The sequence below is a fragment of the Doryrhamphus excisus genome, linkage group LG6 (assembly GCF_037039965.1).
Source record: "Doryrhamphus excisus strain RoL-2023G ecotype Guam linkage group LG6, RoL_Dexc_Guam_v1.1, whole genome shotgun sequence".
Lineage (NCBI taxonomy): Eukaryota > Metazoa > Chordata > Actinopteri > Syngnathiformes > Syngnathidae > Doryrhamphus > Doryrhamphus excisus.
Genome location: NC_136362.1, coordinates 7,682,484 through 7,709,938, shown reverse-complemented (window position 1 = coordinate 7,709,938; position 27,455 = coordinate 7,682,484). Strand labels below are relative to the sequence as shown.

Sequence of the window (27,455 nt, the reverse complement as noted above, 5' to 3'; positions counted from 1 at the left end):
CCAAATGAGACAATTACTTCTCACAGCAACATCAGATAGCTTGCTTATTACTATTAGATAACATCGTACAGTTGGAGGAGATAAGAACAAAAGATTCGGGCAGGTGAAAATAGTCTCATCGATCATCATCATCATCGTCGCTGACGTCCGGTTTCGGCGCACATGATCTGCTTCCTGTCAGCGTCCAGTGCGGATGGACGAGCCCCCACTTTGAGGACTATCACCGCCGACGCCAGCGGAGGAGCAGGAGTGTCGCCTGCGGGGCTTTACGGTGGACGTTCGGTCTTTATCGTCCTTGTTGGGCTCGGAGAGGAAGTTGGCGGGGAGAGCAGCCCTTCCGGCAGGACGATCGGTAAGTCGGTTTTTTTTTTTTTGTGTGTGTGGCGGTGGATTAGTGGGACACAGCGGGGTTTCGAACACATCTTTTACAAAGGGATATGCTATTATATACGCTGTTATTTCTATTGCTGTTGTTTTTGCACTGTAACACATAACGCATACAAATACCGGAAGCTACTCAATTCTAAACAGAAAAAGTACATTACTATATTATTGTTACTGTAATAATTCCATTTTGACTTTCACAATAATATTTTAGCCGTGTAAAAGGGTACAAGCGTTATTAGAGTCCAATAATTTATCATACGGCACGCAATATATGACATAAACATCTTCAAAATAAACACAAGCGACAATATTGCAGCTGTTTGTGCCTCATAAAGTAACAAAACCAAAAATAAACATCTTGTCAGACGATTTATTGCACCATAGCACAAAAATGTGTATTTTTGGAGTTCTATTTTCAGTATTGCTGATATCAATATTGATTATTAGAACTACGTTTTGCCTCCAAAGTTCTCCAGCATCCAAGAACGTTCCAAAAGAAAAACACATCCATTAATCCTTCAATTCACGCATCAAATTTTGCAGCATAAATGCATTCAGAAGATGCATTCAAATACATTACCATGATGTGTAAAACTGCACACTGTTCACTAGGTGACACACAAGCACCAGGATTTTATTACTGTTTAGCTCGCTCTCACAGCAGCCACAATAATCCCTACCGTTAAAGCCACACCCCCAAACCCACTTCCTGTCCACCCTTCACTCACTTCCCCCCCAAAATGCATTTCTTAGAATAAGTGTTTGGGTCACCCTTAGCAGCAACAACTGCAATCAAGCCTTGGTGATAACTTGCAATGAGTCCCTGTTATTCATTGTTGTTATTCATTGGAGGTTTTTCCAGCATGGAACGCCGTTTGAAGGTCATGCCACAGCATCTCAATAGGATATTTTGCTTTGGTGGACTTGCTTTAGAAAACCATCCTGCTGTAGAACACAAGTTTTTCCACTGCATGTCAACTAAATTGCGTAATACCTGTGTAAAGGCGACTATAGGGGTGTTTTTTCATGGATGGAGGGCTCTAATCATGTTAAAAAAAACATATTTAAACTAATTTCCTGTGGAAATATTGGATTTAGAAATAAGGAATCTGACTGTATTTGGGAATATTATAAGAGGACGAGTGAAAAGTATTGGCCTGGCCATGCTAGTGTTATAGTATTTTAAAGCTAATTCACTGTAGTTTTGCCGGACATGCTAATAATCCCTACCGTTAAAGCCAAACCCCCAAACCCACTTCCTGTCCACCCTTCACTCACTTCCCCCCCAAAATGCATTTCTTAGAATGCTGATTGGCCCTAAAGCTAATAAGTGCTTGGGTCACCCTCAAGTTTTTCCACTGCATGTCAACTATATTGCGTAATATCCGTGTAAAGGCGACTATAGGGGTGTTTTTTCATGGATGGAGGGCTCTAATCATGTTAAAAAAAACATATTTAAATTCATTTCCGGTGGAAATATTGTATTTAGGAATAAGGAATCTAACTTGAATGACTGTACAGTAAAGTCTCGTTATATTGATATTCTCGGGAGTCGAAAAAAATACCGATATAACCGGACTATCCATATATCCGATCCTGCGCCGAACTGCATTAAAAGTGGGCAATAATGCGCTCGACATTGTTCTATAGTATAGAACAATGTCGAGCAGCTTAAATCAATCTTTGCTTAAGGATTTCAATACCAAAAAAGAACACGGCGAACGGCTGCTTCCAGTCAACTTTATTTTTCACACTTCCACCACCAGAGTGCAGCACACACACCGATTCCCGCACTTCCTGGTTCACAGGTCATGCTCAACCCGCCCCACTTAGCTGGCCAAACACATGTCTGCAACAGAAGAACCAACTGCGTTCGTGGTTTCTCTCGTGTGTATACTAGATTCTATACAGGCATACTGATTTAAGCTGCTTTTGTATCGATATAAGCAGACCAAATTGGCTGGCGGGAGATGAAAAGGGCATCGTAGTAACCGGATTATCATAATAACCGGATATCGTACTAACGGAACTAATTATATCATAAAAGACTAGAAATTTGCCGGGAAATGAAAATAGTATCGTAATAAGTAGTAATTCGTTATAACCGATATCGATATAATGAGACTTTACTGTATTTGGGAATATTATAAGAGGACGAGTGAAAAGTATTGGCCTGGCCATGCTAATGTCATAGTATTTTAAAGCTAATTCACTGTAGTTTTGACGGACATGCTAAGCTTCCAATCAGCGATGGTCTCAGCCTGTTAGGGAAGTCTCTTATTTCCCCTCAGTTTTCCCTATTTTTCTGTAAAATGTTGCTTATATCCAAAGGCGACGCCATCAAAACTGGATTCTGAGGCTGTGACGTCCGCTCACAGACGTAAACATTGCAGTGTGAAGTGATGGTGGCTGGAAGGTCGTAGTGTTTTCTCATTCCCGACGTTAATTGGTGCCATTTCTGGGCTAATGTCACAGTTGTTATGCACATCACTCTGCGTAATTGCTATTCAGGACATGGAGCATCACGGGAATCAAACAGGAGACCCTTGCATAGAACCCTGTTTGTCTAACCCAAGAGCTGGGAGGCGGGGGTGTGGGGTGCGGAGTCGGTTTCATACGGAGCCGATGTGGACAAGATTGAATGCCGGAGAGATGTTTCAATTTTTTATGGACCTCTGTCTGCCAGACAGTGATGATGAAATGTGTATCAGGCGTATTGTTTGGCCAACGGAAGATTTAAGAATGAAAAACTCCGATACAGCAAGAAATTCATATCAGGAAAAACTCTTTTCACCATTTATCCAGCTCAGCGTTATTTGACACACTTTTGGCAGTTGCTCTCACTTCCATGGCAACCAGGAAGTTAATCCATTTGGACTCCATGACTTACGGCACGCAGTATCGTACATTCAATATTCATTCAAATGCATCCGAGTGCAAAGGAATCTTTATTAAAGCATTGTTTTCCATTTGCCTTTTAGGAGACACTCGTGAGTAACGGTCGCGCTGTCAGCGAGCACATTGACAATTTAGGTTCAGCCAGCTGTGACACGTCCAGACGCATAATAATGCTTGAGCTTGAAAAGAAGCAGAATTAAGTCTATATTCTTCAGGGTGAATACTTCGGGTGAAATATGAAGCTGAAAGGTTTTTTTTTTTTTTTTTGTGCAAGATCCCACCATCTATCCTCCATCCTGTCAGATGTCATCCATCAATTACAGTGAGAAACGCTGCCATTCAGTCAAGAAATGGCCGCATAACAATTGGACAGAAGGAACGCCGAAACGGGAAGAATATATAAAGACCGAGTTGACCCGCAAATTCTGCAGCGGGACTAAATTGCTTTAATCGATTATGTCAATCATCCTCAGCGATTAAAATGGAAACGGCGCTCCGGTGCGTATGAGCATGTGGGTAAGAGTTGAGGGAATTGACATTTAAACATCTAAGAATAGAAATCCTGGTGTCACAAAGGTGACCCTGATCTCCGTTGGAACAAAAAGAGCAAGAAGGGAGATGACAGTTTCATTTGACAAAGAGTGCGTCATTCAAAACGGAACTAGAAACACACAAAGACCTCAGAAAGATCTCACAGGAAACCCACAGGCAACATGATGTCGTGTTGCTGCTGGATGTTCACAATATCCGAGTGACACATATCCTCTTTTCTTTTCCAAAAGAGGAAGGCTTCATACGAAAATGGACAAAGACTCTTAAAGACCTTAACTGAAACAACACTTGAAATTGCTCTCCAAGTGTTCACTCATATCATCACAGACAACTTCAAAGATCCGGGGGAGATTGTTTGAACAAAGACTCGTATCCACGATGTCTAATGACCTTAAACTGAAACACTTGAAATTGCTCTCCAAGTCTTCACTCGTATCATCACAGACAACTTCAAAGATCCGGGGGAGATTGTTTGGACAAAGACTCGTATCCACAATATCTAATGACCTTAAACTGAAACAACACTTGAAATTGCTCTGCAAGTCTTCACTCGTATCATCACAGACAACTTCAAAGATCCAGGGGAGATTGTTTGGACAAAGACTCGTATCCACGATATCTAATGACCTTAAACTGAAACAACACTTGAAATTGCTCTCCAAGTCTTCACTCATATCATCACAGACAACTTCAAAGATCCGGGGGAGATTGTTTGGACAAAGACTCGTATCCACGATATCTAATGACCTTAAACTGAAACAACACTTGAAATTTCTCTCCAAGTCTTCACTCATATCATCACAGACAACTTCAAAGATCCGGGGGAGATTGTTTGGACAAAGACTCGTATCCACGATATCTAATGACCTTAAACTGAAACAACACTTAAAATTGCTCTCCAAGTCCTCACTCGTATCATCACAGACAACTTCAAAGATCCGGGGGAGATTGTTTGGACAAAGACTCGTATCCACGATATCTAATGACCTTAAACTGAAACAACACTTAAAATTGCTCTCCAAGTCTTCACTCGTATCATCACAGACAACTTCAAAGATCCGGGGGAGATTGTTTGGACAAAGACTCGTGTCCACACTGTCTAATGACCTTAAACTGAAACAACACTTGAAATTGCTCTGCAAGTCTTCACTCGTATCATCACAGACAACTTCAAAGATCCGGGGGAGATTGTTTGGACAAAGACTCGTATCCACGATGTCTAATGACCTTAAACCGAAACAACACTTGAAATTGCTCTCCAAGTCTTCACTCATATCATCACAGACAACTTCAAAGATCCGGGGGAGATTGTTTGGACAAAGACTCGTATCCACACTGTCTAATGACCTTAAACCGAAACAACACTTGAAATTGCTCTCCTAATCTTCACTCATATCATCACAGACAACTTCAAAGATCCGGGGGAGATTGTTTGGACAAAGACTCGTATCCACGATATCTAATGACCTTAAACTGAAACAACACTTGAAATTGCTCTCCAAGTCTTCACTCATATCATCACAGACAACTTCAAAGATCCGGGGGAGATTGTTTGGACAAAGACTCGTATCCACAATGTCTAATGACCTTAAACCGAAACAACACTTGAAATTGCTCTCCAAGTCTTCACTCGTATCATCACAGACAACTTCAAAGATCCAGGGGAGATTGTTTGGACAAAGACTCGTATCCACACTGTCTAATGACCTTAAACCGAAACAACACTTGAAATTGCTCTCCTAATCTTCACTCATATCATCACAGACAACTTCAAAGATCCGGGGGAGATTGTTTGGACAAAGACTCGTATCCACGATATCTAATGACCTTAAACTGAAACAACACTTGAAATTGCTCTCCAAGTCTTCACTCATATCATCACAGACAACTTCAAAGATCCGGGGGAGATTGTTTGGACAAAGACTCGTAGCCACGATGTCTAATGACCTTAAACTGAAACAACACTTGAAATTGCTCTCCAAGTCTTCACTCATATCATCACAGGCAACTTCAAAGATCCGGGGGAGATTGTTTGGACAAAGACTCGCATCCACAATGTCTAAGGACCTTGAACTGAAACAACACTTGAAATTGCTCTCCAAGTTTTCACTCATATCATCACAGGCAACTTCAAAGATCCGGGGGAGATTGTTTGGACAAAGACTCATATCCACGATGTCTAATGACCTTAAACTGAAACAACACTTGAAATTGCTCTCCAAGTTTTCACTCATATCATCACAGGCAACTTCAAAGATCCAGGGGAGATTGTTTGGACAAAGACTCGTATCCACGATATCTAATGACCTTAAACTGAAACAACACTTGAAATTGCTCTCCAAGTCTTCACTCATATCATCACAGACAACTTCAAAGATCCGGGGGAGATTGTTTGGACAAAGACTCGTAGCCACGATGTCTAATGACCTTAAACTGAAACAACACTTGAAATTGCTCTCCAAGTCTTCACTCATATCATCACAGGCAACTTCAAAGATCCGGGGGAGATTGTTTGGACAAAGACTCGCATCCACAATGTCTAAGGACCTTGAACTGAAACAACACTTGAAATTGCTCTCCAAGTTTTCACTCATATCATCACAGGCAACTTCAAAGATCCGGGGGAGATTGTTTGGACAAAGACTCATATCCACGATGTCTAATGACCTTAAACTGAAACAACACTTGAAATTGCTCTCCAAGTTTTCACTCATATCATCACAGGCAACTTCAAAGATCCAGGGGAGATTGTTTGGACAAAGACTCGTATCCACGATATCTAATGACCTTAAACTGAAACAACACTTGAAATTGCTCTCCAAGTCTTCACTCGTATCATCACAGACAACTTCAAAGATCCGGGGGAGATTGTTTGGACAAAGACTCGTATCCACGATATCTAATGACCTTAAACTGAAACAACACTTGAAATTGCTCTCCAAGTCTTCACTCATATCATCACAGACAACTTCAAAGATCCAGGGGAGATTGTTTGGACAAAGACTCGTATCCACACTGTCTAATGACCTTAAACCGAAACAACACTTGAAATTGCTCTCCTAATCTTCACTCATATCATCACAGACAACTTCAAAGATCCGGGGGAGATTGTTTGGACAAAGACTCGTATCCACGATATCTAATGACCTTGAACTGAAACAACACTTGAAATTGCTCTCCAAGTCTTCACTCATATCATCACAGACAACTTCAAAGATCCGGGGGAGATTGTTTGGACAAAGACTCGTATCCACGATGTCTAATGACCTTAAACTGAAACAACACTTGAAATTGCTCTCCAAGTCTTCACTCATATCATCACAGACAACTTCAAAGATCCGGGGGAGATTGTTTGGACAAAGACTCGTATCCACAATGTCTAATGACCTTAAACCGAAACAACACTTGAAATTGCTCTCCAAGTCTTCACTCGTATCATCACAGACAACTTCAAAGATCCAGGGGAGATTGTTTGGACAAAGACTCGTATCCATGATATCTAATGACCTTAAACTGAAACAACACTTGAAATTGCGCTCCAAGTCTTCACTCGTATCATCACAGACAACTTCAAAGATCCGGGGGAGATTGTTTGGACAAAGACTCGTATCCACAATGTCTAATGACCTTAAACCGAAACAACACTTGAAATTGCTCTCCAAGTCTTCACTCGTATCATCACAGACAACTTCAAAGATCCAGGGGAGATTGTTTGGACAAAGACTCGTATCCACACTGTCTAATGACCTTAAACCGAAACAACACTTGAAATTGCTCTCCTAATCTTCACTCATATCATCACAGACAACTTCAAAGATCCGGGGGAGATTGTTTGGACAAAGACTCGTATCCACGATATCTAATGACCTTAAACTGAAACAACACTTGAAATTGCTCTCCAAGTCTTCACTCATATCATCACAGACAACTTCAAAGATCCGGGGGAGATTGTTTGGACAAAGACTCGTATCCACGATGTCTAATGACCTTAAACTGAAACAACACTTGAAATTGCTCTCCAAGTCTTCACTCATATCATCACAGACAACGTCAAAGATCCGGGGGAGATTGTTTGGACAAAGACTCGTATCCACGATATCTAATGACCTTAAACTGAAGCAACACTTGAAATTGCTCTCCAAGTCTTCACTCATATCATCACAGACAACTTCAAAGATCCGGGGGAGATTGTTTGGACAAAGACTCGTATCCACGATGTCTAATGACCTTGAACTGAAACAACACTTGAAATTGCTCTCCAAGTCTTCACTCATATCATCACAGGCAACTTCAAAGATCCGGGGGAGATTGTTTGGACAAAGACTCTCATCCACGATGTCTAATGACCTTGAACTGAAACAACACTTGAAATTGCTCTCCAAGTTTTCACTCATATCATCACAGGCAACTTCAAAGATCCGGGGGAGATTGTTTGGACAAAGACTCGTATCCACGATATCTAATGACCTTGAACTGAAACAACACTTGAAATTGCTCTCCAAGTCTTCACTCATATCATCACAGGCAACTTCAAAGATCCGGGGGAGATTGTTTGGACAAAGACTCGTATCCATGATATCTAATGACCTTAAACTGAAACAACACTTGAAATTGCTCTCCAAGTCTTCACTCGTATCATCACAGACAACTTCAAAAATCCGGGGGAGATTGTTTCAGACTTCAAGGAGCTACTTGTACTGGGCAGACACATTGACCTTCCTCTGACGTTCGGTCAAGAAAATCTGAGCGTCAACCTAAAAAAAAAACGTGATTAATTATACAGTCCCCATCATAAAGTCGTGACATTTTAACATTCAAGTGTTATATACGCTTAAGATTGATGCATCAATGTACTTTTCACTTATAATTCACTTTAATTTTGAGCCTAAAAATGCATGCATTCATTTGAGATGTTTGTATATAAAGAATGTGCCCTGGAATTGACTTGAGACAAGGTTTTGTCAAAAATTGGGTTCAAATTTTAGAAGCTGTAAGGCCTTGAGCTGTGAGCTGGGATGCATTCCACATCCTGAAAGGACAGCTCATCGTAAACACGGCTCTGATTAACGTGAATCAAAAAGCATCAATCCAAACTGACCTTTGGAGGCGGCCAAAATAAACTAACAGGCATTCCGAAGCACACACACACACAGACATGGAAAACATGATTAGACCAGCCTTGTTTCTTCAGCGTATTGATCCATTGGAACGTCTGCTACAACTAAAAGGTGCATTTGTTTGGACAGATGGAATGATGATAACAAAAATAGCGCAAAATTCCTCTTCATGATTCTTACATCAATAGCTATAGCATTGTACTCGGTTCTGTAAAAACAAACAAAAATATATATACCGTATTTTCCGGACTATAAGTCACACTTTTTTTTCATTTTGGTTGGCTGTTCCTGCCACTTATACTCCAGAGTGACTTATTAATGAAAAAACTGTTTATGTTCCATAAACACTGGACACCTTTTCTGTTCATGTTTATTTTTCGTGTAGCTGAATAACCATTGTGCTAGCATAGCTTACACCTATTCATTCTATATTCTTTTATTATTAGACGTAATGTCTGTTTTGGTCAAGTAGTTTGTAAAATAAATTACCTGCAAAAAATGCGACTTATACATGTTTTTTTTTACCTAATTATGCATTTTTAGCCTTATACTCAGTGCGACTTATAGACCAGAAAATACGGTATATATAAAAATACACAGTACATAAAAGTAAGTAACTTTTCCGAAAACAATGGTATACATGGAAAGGAATATTCCAATCTCCTGTCTACCTAAGGGTGACCCATACCTAATTAGGCATTTTTAGCCTTGTGCTACTTAGACTCCGGAGCGACTTATAGTCGAGAAAATACGGTATATATAAAAATACACAGTACATAAAAGTAAGTACAATACAAATTAAAATACATTTAGAACAGACATTTTTATCGGCTTATCAATAGCCACGTTTACATGAGTTTTCCTCTTTCCGAATGGAATCTTTCCAAATGACTTTTCCGAAAACAATGGTATACATGGAAAAGGAATATTCCAATCTCCTGTATACATGCGCTGCTATAATCAACCAGAACCAGAATAGTCAATGGGGCATGCCCAGTAAAACGTAAACATCAACATCACGTGATACCGACTTTCCCAAGTTTGTCTTTCACTTGTTGGAATAACTCCGTATTGCCAGTTTTTTGTTCAGTCCAGTCTTGGAATTTAGTTTGGATCAAAAAACTTTCCGCTGAAGTCCAGCCTCCATTTTTAAAACTGAAGAACGCACCCGGGATAAATTTAAACAGGAAAAGATCAAATTCTATTTAGCTAATATTTTCCAATATTTTATAATTTCTGTGAATTTCTTTTTTAATAAAACTGGACGTGTGAATAAAGTATAGAAGGGTTTAGATTCTGTTCCACAGATGGCGGTAATGCACACCGAAAGCTGCTTGCCAACCGCCAATAAACAACAGAAGAAGAAGAACGCACCCTGATAACTTTCCGTTTTTTACAAGATACCTCAATCGGATTCGGGAAAGGAATATTCCACCCCTAGGAATCCCATTATATGCTCATTCGGATTGGGGAAAGGAATATTCCACCCCTAGGAATCCCATTATATGCTCATTCGGATTGGCACATTGGAACATTTGGGTCCATGTATACGTGGCTAATGACTGGTTAGCTTATCAGAGTCGTATTTGGGAAATGAGCTTCCTTCCCTCAACCGACCCCAAATTGTGTCCATCTCTCCGGATCTGACTCGTGTCGGAGAATCCTGGCAGCCGGGATGTGCGAGTGCATAAGCAGCGTGTGGGTTTTATACCGACTTGTCAGTCAAACTGTAACGTAAAGGCTGCCTGGGTTGCGCGCGGAATGTTTATGAGCATTCCCATGCTTGTGTTGTTTGCGCGTACGCTCCCGACTATCACTCAAAGTCAGATGTTTCTTTATGGCCCCGGCACCGCCGCGCCGTCCCAGCTCGCCTTGGCCTGAGCGGGCGTGTTGACAATGGGATGTCGTGAGACAAATGATTTAGCACCCGTCAGTCAGGCCGCAAGGACGAGCCATGAGAAAAGAAAGAGGTCAGAAAGGGAGGCTGGAAAAACGATGGAGGCTTTCAGAGAAATCATTGAGGGATCCAGGGGAGGGAGGGGGAGAGAGAGAGAGAGAGAGGCGGAAAAACAAGTCGAAATGAAAGAGAATTTCGAATTTGGCTCGGGGGTCATTACGGAGCTGAACTTCCTGCGAGCAATTTTCCACAACAAATGACAGCTTGTATTTGTGTGCAGCGTTTTGCCTAATGTCAGCTCACAGGAACAGTGCCTGGCCTTTGGGTCCCATGAGCACGCTTCCCACTTCTTACCGCCGTTGCCATAACAACCGCTGAGGCAGACCAGCAGCGATGGCAACACACGGATGTGAACTTCTGTGGCTGTCAGGTGCGTTCAGGAACATTGTTTTTCCTGCTTTGGATATCCCGTCCCGTGAGTCGTCAACTTTGCTTAAATACTTTACGGGATACGTCGTTAGGGATTTTCGTTATGATTGTGGGAAACGAGCGGGAAAATGACCTTTATAGCTTAGATTGGTCAAGTGTATCCGTCGTTAAATTGGCTTCTTAATGAGCGTAAAGTGGTCTTAATTGAAAGATAAAAGATGTTTCCATAAGATGCTTTACAGCCTTGTCGTGTTGGCAAATAATGCAACACGAACCACCTCTGCAGTTGGAGGAAAAGGGTCCTCGTGTTTATTTAATACAGCTTATACTTATATAGACCTCACGAACAATAGCAATGGCGTGGATTTTCCAGAATTTAGTCCGTATCTGGTCATGTCTCGTGACTGGACTTAAGTATTTTGGCAGAACATCTTGGACTCCAAACACATGGTGTGTAACAATAAGGTCACGTTGGCCTCCCCGAGTCATGTAGCCCTCTTAAGTTCAACTAGAGTTTACTAAAAAAACAGAAAAGTCATATTCAGTGTACAACAAAGTAGTCATTTTACAATATATTCCCCCCTTTTGGGGGTACCAAACCCCCAAAACAACAAAAAATGTCTCTTGGTCCAGTCTTGTCCCCTCGGCACGTTACCATTTTCCGAAGAGAATTCACATATGACGTTCAAGGGGATCTCGCTGCCTTCTTGTCCTGGAGCATATTCCCCCCTTTTGGGGGTACTAAACCCCCAAAACAACAAAAAATGTCTCTTGGTCCAGTCTTGGCCCCTCGGCACGTTACCATTTTCCGAAAATAATTCACATATGACGTTCAAGGGGATGTCGCTGCCTTCTTGTCCTGGAGCATATTCCACCCTTTTGGGGGTACCAAACCCCCAAAACAACAAAAAAATGTCTCTTGGTCCAATCTTGGGCCCTCGGCACGTTACCATTTTCCGAAGAGAATTCACATATGACGTTCAAGGGGATCTCGTTGCCTTTTTGTCCTGGAGCATATTCCCCCCTTTTGGGGGTACCAAACCCCCAAAACAACAAAAAATGTCTCTTGGTCCAGTCTTGGCCCCTCGGCACGTTACCATTTTCCGAAGAGAATTCACATATGACGTTCAAGGGGATGTTGCTGCCTTCTTGTCCTGGAGCATATTCCACCCTTTTGGGGGTACCAAACCCCCAAAACAACAAAAAAATGTCTCTTGGTCCAGTCTTGGCCCCTCGGCACGTTACCATTTTCCGAAGAGAATTCACATATGACGTTCAAGGGGATCTCGCTGCCTTCTTGTCCTGGAGCATATTCCCTCCTTTTAGGGGTACCGAACCCCCAAAACAACAAAAAAATGTCTCTTGGTCCAGTCTTGGCCCCTCAGCACGTTACCATTTTCCGAAGAGAATTCACATATGACATTCAAGGGGATGTTGCTGCCTTCTTGTCCTGGAGCATATTCCACCCTTTTGGGGGTACCAAACCCCCAAAACAACAAAAAAATGTCTCTTGGTCCAGTCTTGGCCCCTCGGCATGTGACCATTTTCCGAAAATAATTCACATATGACGTTCAAGGGGATGTCGCTGTCTTCTTGTCCAGGAGCATATCCTCTCCTTTTGGGGGTACCAAACCCCCAAAACAACAAAAAAATGTCTCTTGGTCCAGTCTTGGCCCCTCGGCACGTTACCATTTTCCGAAGAGAATTCACATATGACATTCAAGGGGATGTTGCTGCCTTCTTGTCCTGGAGCATATTCCACCCTTTTGGGGGTACCAAACCCCCAAAACAACAAAAAAATGTCTCTTGGTCCAGTCTTGGCCCCTCGGCACATTACCATTTTCCGAAGAGAATTCACAAATGATGTTCGCACGGCGTTTGAGTGGTTAGCGCACAGACCTCACAGCTAGGAGACCAGGGTTCAATTCCACCCTCGGCCATCTGGAGTTTGCATGTTCTCCCCGTGCATGCGTGGGTTTTCTCCGGGTACTCCGGTTTCCTCCCACATTCCAAAAAAAAACATGCTAGGTTAATTAGCGACTCCAAATTGTCCATAGGTATGAATGTGAGTGTGAATGGTTGTTTGTCTTGTATATGTGCCCTTTGATTGGCTGGCCACCAGTCCAGGGTGTACCCCGCCGCTTGCCTGAAGACAGCTGGGATAGGCTCCAGCACCCCCGCGACCCTTGTGAGGAAAAGCAGTAGGGAGTGGATGGATATTTTTCATTGCTTTCTGCATGTAAATCTATATTTTTTTCTGTAAAAAATGTATTTATGTGGCTATTTTGGGTGTGTGGAACAGAATAATTGGATTTCCCTGTGGGAAAAATGGCTTAGGTTTTTGTTTCAGTTTTTGTCCGGCCTTTGGGAAGGAATTAATAATGAAAACGGAGGTTTGACCATAACAATGTGTTGTTAATTAGATTCCCTGTGGTCTTTGTGGACTAACATTCGCCTCTTAAGTCGCATTCAACACACATCCAAGTCCACAACATGAAGCTAAAATCATCCTATTACATTTTCACACCGTCAGCGGGGGACACGCCACTGACCTTGTTTTTTTTAAAAGCACACAACAAAAAACCTCTCTCCGCGCTGAAAAACATCTACGGCGCCGACAGCAGCTTAGCTAACAAGCATCCGATTGTGCAGATTACGTATGTACCGCAGGGGATTACTCGGGCTGAAATGAACAAATTGACCTCTCAACACTTAAATCCCTACACCAGCATGACAAAACATGAGCGTTAAAATCGGGAAAAAACATAAAACATGCTGGAGTTTGTATTGATTCACGGAACGCTGCCATAGGCCATTTTGTTATTACTTTCATTTTCTTCGTTCTGTTTGTGGAAGTATCTAAGCCTTATGACAACATAAGGTCTCCTATAATAAAGTCAGGATTTTTACCTGCTCTTTGCTTTTATGCTTAGCTCATACTGTATCTTAATAACCTTTTTTGTGTGTCTGCCCTTAGCCTGAGGGGCAACGGTGTCTTTGCACTATGATCTCCCGCTGACACTTTTATCAGTCAAAGCTAATTAAAACCCTGTCACAAATGAGAAACACTGCAAAAAAAAAAAAAAAAAACAATGACAATCCAAGGCTTTGTTTAACATGATTTTTTCATGCTATGTCATTCCAAAGACTTTTAGATTTAGACATCCTTTCCAGGGCTCGACAGTAACGATGTACCGATGGCCCGGGGCAAGTTAAAACAAAATTCGGGCAAGTAAATCCAATCAGTGATATTCCCGTCGGGGCAAGTGCACTTTGGTATTCCATACTGCCAAAATTTTTTTTTTTTTTTTTTTTTAAAGCGGACTGCGTAATTCCGGTGCTAATTTGCAAACAAATCCTTGCAAATCTTGAAATGAACCAATCAGAATCGTTTACATTTACAACATTACAAACATTTCTCTTCATATTACAAATGTATTCTCATGAAAATATGACTTTAAATACATTTTTAAATGTTATTGTTATAAAACTAATTTTCCAAAAACAACTATTCATTATTTAGTTTGGTTTATATACTACATAATTGTCACGATTTGGCAGCTTGTTTAGTTCCTTCTATGCCTTAATTCAGGGGTCTCAAGCATGCGGCCCGCGGGCCAAATGTGGCCCGCAGGACACTAGTTTGAGGCCCCCGCCTCTTAGTTATGACAACTTAATTAGAAATTGCTTTGAACCGACAAAAAATATTGCATTACACGAATTAGCTTGTCCTCTTCACTCAAAGCTTATTTTAAGTAATGCTTACTGAATAATTGTTGTCATTGGGGGCAAGTTTTTAAGTTCGTAACTCGAAAAAAAATATGTTAAGTCAACTGATTTCATCATTTTATTCAATAATTTAATTTGTTGTCTACTTAATTATAGTAACAACGCACACAGCTTTTAAAGTAGCAGTAACTTGTTACCAAGCTCATTTTACTAAGTCATGCCAACTTGAATTTTGTTTCAATTTAATCCGCAATTTTATGCAAACAAGTTCATAAAGTTGATAAAGTCCATCAGCTGATAAATGTTTATTTTACACCAGGTTCCTCAAACACGCGGCCCGCGGGCCAAATGTGGCCCGCAGGACACCAGTTTGAGGCCCCCGCCTTGATATGAAAGTTTAATTAGTTAGTGCGGCCCGCGTCAAGTTTGATATAGATGCTGTATGGTATCATGTACCCAGAAAAACTGTTAATAGTTATCCTCCCTAGCCGTGTGGAAGTGGTAAGTTTTTGGCTATATAAGTTTAAAGGAAATAACTTGAAGGCTACCGTTTAGGTCGCTAGCTCTCTAGTTTGCGAGTTAGCATGTGTCTCGAGACCCTGCAGTTGCGCAATATGTTGTAAATAAAAAGAGTATAAATGTGACTATAGTCGTGTTTTGTCATGTCTACAGGGCTCTAATAATGCTTTGTTCATTTTAATCAGAAAAAAAATCATTTGTCTACCCACCAACTATATGTGGTTTCTTAAGTTTTTATTATTTGCCGTTTTATTATTATTATTATATTTATTTATTTATTACTGATTGATTGATTTTCTTTATTCTTGATTTGTCTGCCCTTAGCCTTTAGCCTTACACAGCTTTTAAAGTAGCAGTAACTTATGTTATGTTATGTAAGTCATGCCAACTTGAATTTTGTTTTAAGCTTACCAACAATAAAAATTTGAGTGTGACATACTAAATTAAGTTCATGTAATAGCCGACATTATTATTTGAACATAACTTGAAAAATAAAGTTAGCAACTTAGAAAGTTTATCTAAATCAATTAATTACATTTTTTTACATTGCATTTATGTATTAAATCAAGTGATGTCAACAGATACTCTGAATTATTTTTTAGAGTGTCTGGGATGGGACTCTTTTCCTGCTCAGTTTATGTAGGCCACGTTGGATTCATCTAGCTAGGCTATCCTCGTAAATGCTCTCTAAATAGAACATGCAATATTAACATCCAGTTCATTGCTAATTGTCTTAATAGTTTAATTCACATTGAAATATGCCATTGCATGATTGGTGCTATTAGAACGGCATACACTGTAGATGTTCTGGTAATGAATATGAATATGACGACTGTGAAGAGTTCATAAGGCATAATTTAATGCAGGGCAAGAATCCCTTCACCGGGCAGTGCAGTAAGACGTGAACACTTTCAATTTATTGTAGTCGCTGTGCAGATACGGGACCTCTTGGTCTCAATTCACTGTGTGTTCCACAAGCGGGAACGCTGCTAAAATGATGAGGCGTTCATGCCTGGAAGCATGCCGGCAGCCCGGAAATCGTGAGTTGAAGGCATTTTGGGAAGTAGAAATCATATTGGCTACTATTGGGCCTTTTAGGCGGAATAAGTGGGTCACATTTCTTGCATGAATTAGCTGCCTCTTTTTAGCTTCTATTGCACCTTTAGAAGCATGTTCATGTCTCGCATAAGGACTGGAGATGATGGCAAAAATTCCCAAAACATACACTTTTCCTTTAAGAACGCAGATAAAAAAATGTTGGAAGCGTCATTTTCATCTGCTACATTCAAGATCGGCTTACTCCTTTCATCTTGTTTTCAGCTACTTCATGCAACACACCATGCAACACACCATGCACACTCACACAATTGGAGAAAACATCATTATTCGCCTGGATCCGCTTCGCCGTCCCATGATTCCCCCCTAGCAAAACACTTGTATGAAAAAAAAATATAATAATATGTATATACAGTATATGACAATATGCCATCCTTTGCTACTAATAACATTTCTTCAAGGTTGGCAGCTCTGACACAAACTGAATACATGAAATTCTTTGACAGGCACTTAACAGAGACAGAGAGGGAGAAGGTACTTGCAGGGAGATTTGTCGGAATTAGCCTTTTGTGCGTGTCAGCTTAAGCTCTGCCGTTGCTTTTATCAGTCGGCTGTATGCTCATACGTATATGTATATTTATACATACAGTATATATATATATATATATATATATAGGCAGTCATCAGTAAATAAAAAAATGGTGATTAAAATAATTAATTGCGATTAATCACATTTTGGCCGTAGTTAACTCCGAATTAATCGCAGATAGAAATCTGTTTTTAGCTATAAGTAGCAGAAATATCTTTGTGGTAAACAATTCGATGTGCAGCTAAAACGATAATTACATCAATTTCGGAACTATGAGCCATTATTTAAAAAAATACAGTCAGATCAAGAACCCTACATCCCCAAAATGTTTGGGCCAGGCGGGGTCACAGTTCTCAGACCAGTTGAAAAATGGCAAGAATGTACATTTTGAACTGTTGGATCTGAAGGAATATAATAAATACATTTAATCCGCAATTTTATGCAAACAAGTATTAAAGTTCATCAGCTGATTAATGTTTATTTTACACCAGGGGTCTCAAACACGCGGCCCCCGCCTTGATATGAAAGTTTAATGTTAGTGCCGCCCCGCGCAAGTTTTATATGGATGCTGTATGGTATCATGTACCCAGAAAAAATTATTACGTTTGATTAATGTTTATGTTAAAGGTTAAATAACTGTTAATAGTTATGCTCCCTATCCGTGTGGAAGTGGTAAGTTTTTGGCTATGTAAGTTTAAAGGAAATAACTTGAAGGCTACCGTTTAGGTCGCTAGGTCTCTAGTTTGCGAGTTAGCATGTGTCTCAAGACCCTGCAGTTGCGCAATATGTTGTAAATAAAAAGAGTATAAATGTGACTATAGTCGTGTTTTGTCATGTCTACAGGGCTCTAATAATGCTTTGTTCATTTTAATCTGAAAAAAATCATTTGTCTACCCACCAACTATATGTGGTTTCTTAAGTTTTTATTATTATTATTATATTTATTTATTACTGATTGATTGATTTTCTTTATTCTTGATTTGTTTTGTTTGTGCAGAAAAATATAAATTAAGATATTTGAGAACAGAAGAATGTTTTATCAGAGCTTTTCTTGTAGAAAATCGGAACCAAAGCAAAGTTTTTAATAAATGCGGTTTTTTTTTTGTTTTTTTTTTGGAAAACCTGATGTGGCCCAGTTTCACCCAGACCCGAGCTCCAGTGGCCCCCAGGTAAATGACCCCTGTTTTACACCATAACTACTCAACAACTATTCATTAACTGTATGGACCTTAGAGATTAGTTCCTCATTACTTCCTCAGTAACTACTCTAAATGTATGTGTTTTAGCCAACTACTGTATTTCTGTGTACTTTACTGTAAAGCCAGACGCTGTGAAAAGGAAGCAGGTGCTAGCCAGAGTACTGTGACCCTATTTGCTGTCTCCGTGTCAGATTGACAGGCCCAAGGTGACGGTTCAACATGCATTGTAGCGACAACCCCGGCGTATCTTGCAGAGATTTGTGGGCCTGAAGGGAATTGAACAGCGAGTCCAGCGAGCGGGTTTTTGATGTGAACAAAGCTGTGTAGAAATTGCAGAAGAAGCGTGGAAAACTTGCTCAGTGATGAGTTGAAGTGAAAGGAAGATGCGGCAGCAACACGCCGCCAGCAGCCAACGTTGATGTTTTTTTGATCAGAAAATTAGATTAGAGATGGATGGCGCCGCAGGTTTGTTTTGGTGTAAAAAAAAAAAAAAATGTTCTTTTAAGGCCTAAAACTGAACCCAGTGTGCTTTTGCTGCAAGTTCAAATAGAAACTCTTTATTATGGTAGCAAAGTCTACAATGGAATTGCAGTTTGTGCAGATGTCTGTTTTTACCCTGCAACGCTGGAGAGAGAGAAACGGAGTGAGAGCGTATGTTTGTGTATGCATTAACAACACAAGGGAGACATCCTTGTGGCAAATCTTTTTATAACATCTTTAATTAATTGGAGGCCACAATAGAAGCTGCTGCCGTTCCACTAGACAGAAGCTCTTCGCCTACATTGAAAAAAGGCCAGGATGAGGCACAGATCTTTCCAACTGGAACGTTAGCAGCCCTTTTTTTTTTTTGCCAGGGGCACAAGCAACATGGCGACCGATACACTCTCTCAGCACTGCATTTAGTAAAGTACACATGTAGATGTACTGTAACTAGAACAGCATGGTGGTAGATTAGCACGCTATGCTGTATCTTCTAGAGCTGTAACAAATAATAATAATAATAATATGGTTTTATTTCATTTGAACATGCATCAGATTACAATTGAACGCATCACATAATCAGTCAGTTCCACACCCAGTTCCACATGTCCAAAAGGAGTAGGAAGAAGCAAAGCTTATTAAATCCTACCCCTCCATCTGGTACTTTTACAATCAGTAACTGTTACATTTGTTCACTTCCTGCTTTCTTAATATAGTTTACTTTTTTTTTTTTTTTTCATTCATTTTCTACCGCTTTTTCCTCACGAGGGTCACAGAGGTGCTGGAGCCTATCCCAGCGGTCTTCGGGCGAGAGGCGGGGTACACCCTGGACTGGTGGCCAGCCAATCACAGGGCACATATAGACAAACAACCATTCACACTCACATTCATACCTACGGACAATTTAGAGTCGCTAATTAACCTAGCATGTTTTTGGAACAAAACAGACATTACATCAGGGGTCTCAAACTCGCGGCCAGCAGGCCAAATGTGGCCCGCGGGACGCTAGTTTGAGGCCCCCGCCTTGATATGAAAGTTTAATTTGTTTCATTTGTTTTTTGATTTGCTTATTTATTTTTCCATCTTATATTGTTTCGAAAAATAAAAAACAAACATTAAACATTTTTTTAATAATAAATAAAAATTTATTTGTTAATTTGTTTCACTTGTTTCATTTGTTTTTTGATTTGCTTATTTATTTTTCCATCTTATATTGTGTAAAAAAAATAAAAATTAACATTAAACATTTTTTTCTGTTTTTAATATATATATATATATATATATTTTTTTTTTTTTTTTTTTTTTTTTACCTGATGCGGCCCAGCCTAACCCAGACCATAGCTCCAGTGGCCCCCAGGTAAATTGAGTTTGAGACCCCTGCATTACATCATCTTGGAAGGCAAGTTCTAATAATAAAAAAATAGAGAATGAATAAGTGTAAGCTATGCTAACACAATAGTTACATAATAGCTACACAAAAAATAAACATGAACAGAAAAGATGTCCAGTGTTTATGTAATATAAACAGTTTTTTCATTTATAAGTCACTCTGGAGTATAAGTGGCAGGAACAGCCAACCTATGAAAAAAAGTGCGACTTATAGTCCGGAAAATACGGTATTATTTTGCATCCAGCAATTAACTCAGTTACAATTGTATCCTATGTAAAAGTTAGCATGCAGTAATATAATGGGAAAAATCAATATATCATTTTTATGAAGTGTATATAATCTGTATTCAACTATATGAGTAAGATATTCAAGTTCCTGAAATAAACCTCGTCCATTGAGTTGTGAGTATGTGACTACATGTGTATTTTTATTTAAATATGTACAGCACATATTCATGATGGAAATGCTACATTCTAGCCAGAGGCTAATTTCCGCCAGTTGTCCCTCGACAGGTTGATGTTATCATGCAGCAACACACCACAGTAGTCAAGTCGACGAAATAAAATAAAGAAATACTGCTTGTTTGCGGGTATTTTTTGCAGTTTTGCGTGTTTTAACCCACCTGTTTCTCTTCCATGTATGTGTTGTTTCCATGGTTACTTACGATTATTGCTTCTCCTTCCTCTGTTGTAGTTTCTCAAGCTGTTCACCAACCATGGCTCTCTTCTGGTCGTCCGTCGTGGTCCTGATGGTTCTGGCTTTATTCTCCAAAACCTCAGTGGGCTGTCCGTCTGGTTGCCGTTGTTACAGTCTCACGGTAGAGTGCGGATCTCTCGGAATCAAAGAAATCCCGCCGGGTGTCCCCTCCTTCACTGAGGTCAGTTGGCCAAGTCCGGATTATAATTCACTTCCAACTATGTAGCCATTTTTCCAACGGGAGTCACACCTTTGGGTAATTTAGAGTCTCCGGTTCGAGAGAACAGTCAAACTCCACGGGGATTCTAACCTGAATCTTCGGACTATGAGACAGGCGTACAACGATACCTCACGCCGCCCTCGCTGTCATTCATTCTAGCTTATTAGAGTGAAACGATTGTGGTTAATCATTTCTCTGCTATAAGCCCGAGGGAGGGGCAACGACCCTCTGATCATCTGTCAGGAAGACGTTTAACATCGCCTCGTCTTCTCTTCATGGGGTCAGGCTCCCAACATTAGTGCAGCTCATGAATATTCATGAAACCATGTCTGGAATAATTCCTTCCATTAAGTCTGTCTTGTTGATTGTATTTTATCTCACGTCTCTTGTTTTTTGTCTTTGGAAAACACCAGCATGTGATTAACGGAGGAAACGTCCATACATTATCTATCACTGCTTAGAGACTTGTTGTCCTCCAAACACCCACACAATACGTCTGCTAAATGTTCGTCCTGTTTGGTCTGATTTGCATTTTGGCTTTAGAACACAATGACAATAAGATAGAGAAGTACGGAACACCTCTGCCAAGTCGCAAAACCATTGGCTCATATATTATAGGACTGGAAATATCTGGAAGCACGCCCGCATGGCGAGGGTTGGTACTTGGGTTGTAAAATTTTACAATTTGAAACAATGACTCCTCATTAGGGGTTTGGGAATCGTCCAACCATACATCTTCTTGAGCTTATTCAAGGTCAGGTCGCTCCCGGCAGATCTTGAGGCGTTCCCAGGTTAGTTGAGACAGTCTTTCCAACGGGAAAGGACGTGCCCTGAACACAGGGAGACGTCCGGAAGGCATCCTTACCAGATGCCCAAGCCACCATGATGGACCGACCAATGCAGAGACCACATGACTCTGATCTGTTGATCTCCAGTTCTATCAACTTTGACCCGGATATTCTATTCTGGGTAAGAACTCTGGACTTGGGGATCTGGGCAGGATGCCTCCTGGAGGTGTTCAGGACATGTCTGACCGGGAGGAGACCTCAGGGAAGACACCTCAGGATCTGCACAACAAAGCCGTATTTGTATTGGGCTTTTGGGAATGCCATCCATTTTCGATACCACTCGTCTTCATTCGGGTCATGGATAACCTAGAGCCTTTTCGACCAGTTGGACGTGCCCTGAACACAGGGAGACGTCCGGAAGGCCTTCCTTACCGGATGCCCAAGCCACCATGACGGACCGACCAATGCAGAGACCACATGACTCTGATCTGTTGATCTCCAGCTCCATAAACTTTGACCTGGACATTCTATTCTGGGTAAGAACTATGGACTTGGGAATCTGGTCATGATGCCTCCTGGAGGTGTTCAGGACATGTCTGACCGGGGGAGGAGACCTCGGGGAAGACGCCTCAGGATCTGCCCGAAGGAGCTGCACAACAAAGTCGTATTTGTTGATGCCATCCATTTTTGATACCGCTCGTCCTCATTCGGGTCATGGGTAACCTAGAGCCTTTTCGACAAGTTGGACGTGCCCTGAACACAGGGAGGCGTCCGGAAGTCCTTCCTTACCAGATGCCCAAGTCACCATGATGGACCGACCAATGCAGAGACCACATGACTGCAGATGCCACACCAATCCATCCGTCGATCTTCAGTTCCATCAACTTCGACCCGGACATTCTATTCTGGGTAAGAACTATGGACTTGGGAATCTGGTCACAATGCCTGCTGGAGGTGTTCAGGATATGTCTGACCGGGAGGAGACCTCGGGGAAGACACCTCAGGATCTGTCCGAAGGAGCTGCACAACAAAGCCGTATTTGTATCAGCCTTTTGTTGATGCCATCCATTTTCGATACCACTCGTCCTCATTCGGGTCATGGGTAACCTAGAGCCTTTTCGACCAGTTGGACGTGCCAGGGACACAGGGAAGCATCCGGAAGGTCTTCCTTACCAGATGCCCAAGCCACCATGACAGACCGACCAATGCAGAAACCACATGACTGCAGATGCCACACCAATCCATCTGTTGATCTCCAGTTCTATCAACTTCGACCCGGAGATGAAACTCTACCCTATTCTGGGTAAGAACTATGGACTTGGGCATCTGGTCAGGATGCCTCCTGGGGGTGTTCAGGACATGTCTGACCGGGAGGAGACCTCGGAGAAGACACCTCAGGATCTGCACAACAAAACCGTATTTGTATTAGGCTTTTGTTGATGCCAGCCATTTTCGATACCGCTCGTCCTCATTCGGGTCATGGCTAACCTCGAGCCTATCCGAGCTAACTTACGGTAAGAGGTGTGGTACACCCTGGACTTTATACACCCTCAATTTTAGAGTCAAACCCTCGATCTCCCGATTGCCTGGCCAACATGCTAACCACTAGGCTATGTTGCCACCACAACGAACATCTTCAGTGATTTTGAAAAACCAAAGCACTGCCTGACTGATTGACTGACTAACTTTCAAATTCCCCTGTCAACCCTACAGACCTTGTTCCTCCAGGACAACGCTATCGTTCAGATCCGCCTTCAGGACCTGACCCGGCTGGGTAGCCTCCATTACCTGTACCTCCAAAACAACAGCATTTCAGCTCTGGAGCCAGGAGCGTTTCTCAGCCAGGGCCAGCTACTTGAGCTGGCCCTCAATGGAAACCTCATCCATTTGGTTACCCCAGGCATGTTCCGCGGTCTTGTGCACCTCCGGATCCTCTACCTTGCTGGGAACCAGATCACGCGGATACAGGACAACACCTTTCGGGGCTTGCAGGTTGGTTTGGATTATGCATCGTTTGCGTGGTAAGATTGGTGGATGGCCGCTTGTTGTGACGTATATGCAGTACTTTATGTATCCCATATTTTTTTGCTGTTTATATTCGGCGGGAGAGTGGTTAGCGCGCAGACCTCACAGCTAGGAGACCAGAGTTCAATCCCACCTTCGGCCATAATATGAATTAATTTTATTCAACAAATTAGAATTATTAAAATTGCTTCCAGACTCGATAAATGAATTTCCGCAATATAGGATTCATCTTCATTTTTCTATGGAGAAATTTACAGACTAAGACAAGACTAAGCTCTATTGCGCTAGGTGTTAGCATGCTAACAGTTAGAATGTTAGCGTTTTTACTGTTTTAGCTGTTTTTTTTTCAGGCATTATCTTACATTAACACTGTCAGGGGGCTGCACGGTGGATGAGTGGTTAGCGCGCACCCCTCACAGCTAGGAGACCTGAGTTCAATCCCACCCTCGGCCATCTCTGTGTGGAGTCTGCATGTTCTTCCCGTGCATGCGTGGGTTTTCTCCGGGTACTCCGGTTTTCTCCCACATTCCAAAAACATGCTAGGTTAATTAGCGACTCCAAATTGTCCATAGGTATGAATGTGAGTGTGAATGGTTGTTTGTCTATATGTGCCCTGTGATTGGCTGGCCACCAGTCCAGGGTGTACCCCGCCTCTCGCCCGAAGACAGCTGGGATAGGCTCCAGCACGTGAGGATAAGCGGTAGAAAACTAATATATTTGTCGTTCTGCGCACTGTCCTTGCAGCGCCTTCAAGAACTCCACCTGCAGGAAAACAGCATCGAACTTCTGGCAGACAAAGCACTGTCCGGACTGTCATCCCTGGCTCTTCTGGACCTTAGCCGAAATCACCTCCATACCTTGGGCGCCTCGTCGCTCACGCCACTTGTCAGCCTTCAGGTGCTCAGAGTCACAGGTACATAGTCTTGGGACTGGAGCTTTTAAGCTAAAAACTGTGGACAATGAAATGCTCCAAAAGTGACCGCCACCTGGTAAATAATGGAATATTCCAATATTTCTTTTGCCCCCCTCCAGAGAATCCTTGGCGTTGTGACTGTGCTCTTGGCTGGCTGAGGACCTGGATCAGCGAAGACGGGCAGCGGCTGCTAAGCTCTGCGGAGCAGCGTCGGTTGATGTGCTCCGAGCCACCTCGCCTCTCCCACCTCAGCCTGGGGGAGGTGGCCCCAAACAGCCTGGTCTGCATCCCCCCTGTTGTGCAGCTGGAACCCAGCCATTTAACCGTAAGACTTGGCGAGAGCCTCAGAGTCTCCTGTGAAGCTTCGGGATACCCTCAGCCTCAGGTTACCTGGAAAAAGTCTTCAAATGGTAAGGCTCAGTTGTCCCCGCGAGGCTTGGTTCAAGAACTGGGTCCCAACGGTGAACTTTTCCGACCCGGCGTTAGAGGAGCTGTGACAGCTCTCCCCGGCGGTGGCGGGGTGAAGATGGGAGGAGTCAGTGGGGTTGTGCGTGGGGCGGAGGAAGGTGGCGAAAGGGACAGTTTTGACCCGGACATGGGAAGCGGAATGCTGTTCCTCAGCAACGTGACGGTGGCTCATGCCGGTCGCTACGAGTGCGAAGCGTGGAACCCGGGCGGTGTTGCGAGGGTTACGTTCCACTTAGCTGTCAACATGTCCTCTTCCGCGTATTCGTCACAGTTCTGGAATAATCTAAACACTCATTCCTCTGTGTCCTCCTCGTCGAAATCCTTCCACCATCCAGAAGTAGCGGACGTTAGCCAGGAACCACTTTACGAGCAAGACAGCATGGACTTCAGTGCTCTTGGTCCGGCTACGCAGACCGCCATTGCGGTTGGCATCTCCTTACTGGCGCTTACCGCTCTTCTTCTCTTGATTATGATCTACACCCGACACCAGCAATACCAGAAAGAAGAATCGGGATCCTACTGTACAAGTAAAGAAGAAAGCATCATTTATGTCAACGATTACTCTGACGGACCCACAACGTTTGCGCAACTGGAGGAATACAGCGATGACCACGGTCATGAGATGTACATACTTAATCGAGCCAAGCCCGTCGGAACGGCCTCGGCTAGGTGTCCCATGGTGGGAGCGTATGTCCAACCAAACAGCATGAAAGAAGCTCTTCTGGACCATCAAGTGGTTCAGACCCTGTCCCGATCAGGAGGGATGGGGTTTCGGAGGAAACCAGGCGACGGCGGCGAGGGGCCGCTAACAACAGACCCGGAGGAGGTCTTCCTGAGTCAAAGTCTCCTTTTCGGATCACAGCTAGCGTACGAAATCCATTGCTAAGCGAGTTCCAAGTGGAAAAAAATCGATCAACGATATTAACGGATTCCAACGCGGTGCAATGAACTGATTTTTTTGGGACTCACCAAACATTGACATTGGAGGGGTCAAAAATGATGCAGGAATATTAAAACGAAAGCATTCCAACTCTGAATCAACCCTTTAAAGATAGCGATATCGAACCGTATACAGAACATAGGCAACATTTCATGAAGCGTGAAACTAACAAATCGGAATCGTGCTCAGACATTGTGTAACGACCGTCTTTTGTGTAAATATGATGACACTGATATTAAAATACGGTGTCTTTGTGGCCCTTGTTGTAGACGCCATTTTTTTTTTACCATAACACTGTAAATATTGTTGATGTTGTTCTTATGTTTTTTTTTTTATTCAAAACACGAGAAATTACGGAATTGACTCCATTGGCATTTGTCTATAGCAGCTAGTTTGCTGTCATATGAATATCTCATAATTTCTCTGCACTTTCTATATAATAAAAATACATGTTAAATAATAAAACCAGTGATGAATCTGACTTTTTTTTCTATTACCAGTATTGCTGTTTTTTTACGTGTTTATGTGAATCAAAATCGTCTTCATTGTAATTGTATTGCATACAACGAAATTTGAGTGCAACTCCACGGTGCATTTTGTAGGTAAAAATAAGAATAATAAATAAATAAATAAATAATAAAAAAATAAGAATTTGATCAGGTTGGTCGTATTAAACTTCCCCAGTTCGGTGCCACCACGTGAAACTTGTGCATGGCAAGTTTTGCGCTCAGCTGTGACATCTTTTTACTGCCACATTGCTGACGTCACTCCTGCTACTTGCTACTCTGTTAGCACGCTAGCAAACACCGTTGCTGTGATCGCATGTGCGTACCAGCAAGACCATCATATGTTGTGTTTTCATGCTGGTCTACAGACCAGCGTACCAGCACGAAAACACAACATAAAACTACATTTTTACAAAGCATCATAGGTCACCTTTAAAAGAATACTTCACCCGCAAGATCATGCTGGTGGACCAGTATTAAGATTGAGATCTTGCTGGTGCTGGTCCACCAGCTAAACCAGTATAATTCCCATTCTGGTCTATGCTGTTTCTTTCAGCATTGCTAGGCATAAATTATTTTCATAAAACATGGCAACACCTGATGGAAAATCCATCATGGCCGTCCACGGAGAGCTGTTACGACTCATATTTCATTTGT

At 42.0% G+C, this 27,455-nt stretch overlaps 1 protein-coding gene across 1 annotated transcript; it reads left to right on the top strand.

The window, feature by feature from the left end:
- lrrc24 (leucine rich repeat containing 24) lies at positions 1-26,627 on the top strand. The gene is made up of 5 exons (XM_058068332.2): positions 1-352; positions 20,936-21,119; positions 23,660-23,938; positions 24,716-24,884; positions 25,004-26,627. Exons 2-5 carry the CDS (start codon positions 20,958-20,960, stop codon positions 26,236-26,238), a joined length of 1,845 nt encoding a protein of 614 aa, XP_057924315.2. The 5' UTR covers positions 1-352; positions 20,936-20,957; the 3' UTR covers positions 26,239-26,627.
- The last annotated feature ends 828 nt before the right edge of the window (positions 26,628-27,455 follow it).

What these genes read in the sequence shown, in the direction of transcription:
- lrrc24 (XM_058068332.2), top strand. Translation starts at nt 20,958, where the DNA reads ATGGCTCTCTTCTGGTCGTCCGTCGTGGTCCTGATGGTTCTGGCTTTA. An exon ending in ACACCTTTCGGGGCTTGCAG is followed by an intron (nt 23,939 to 24,715) that starts GTTGGTTTGGAT and finishes CTGTCCTTGCAG; the next exon opens with CGCCTTCAAGAACTCCACCT. An exon ending in TCAGGTGCTCAGAGTCACAG is followed by an intron (nt 24,885 to 25,003) that starts GTACATAGTCTT and finishes GCCCCCCTCCAG; the next exon opens with AGAATCCTTGGCGTTGTGAC.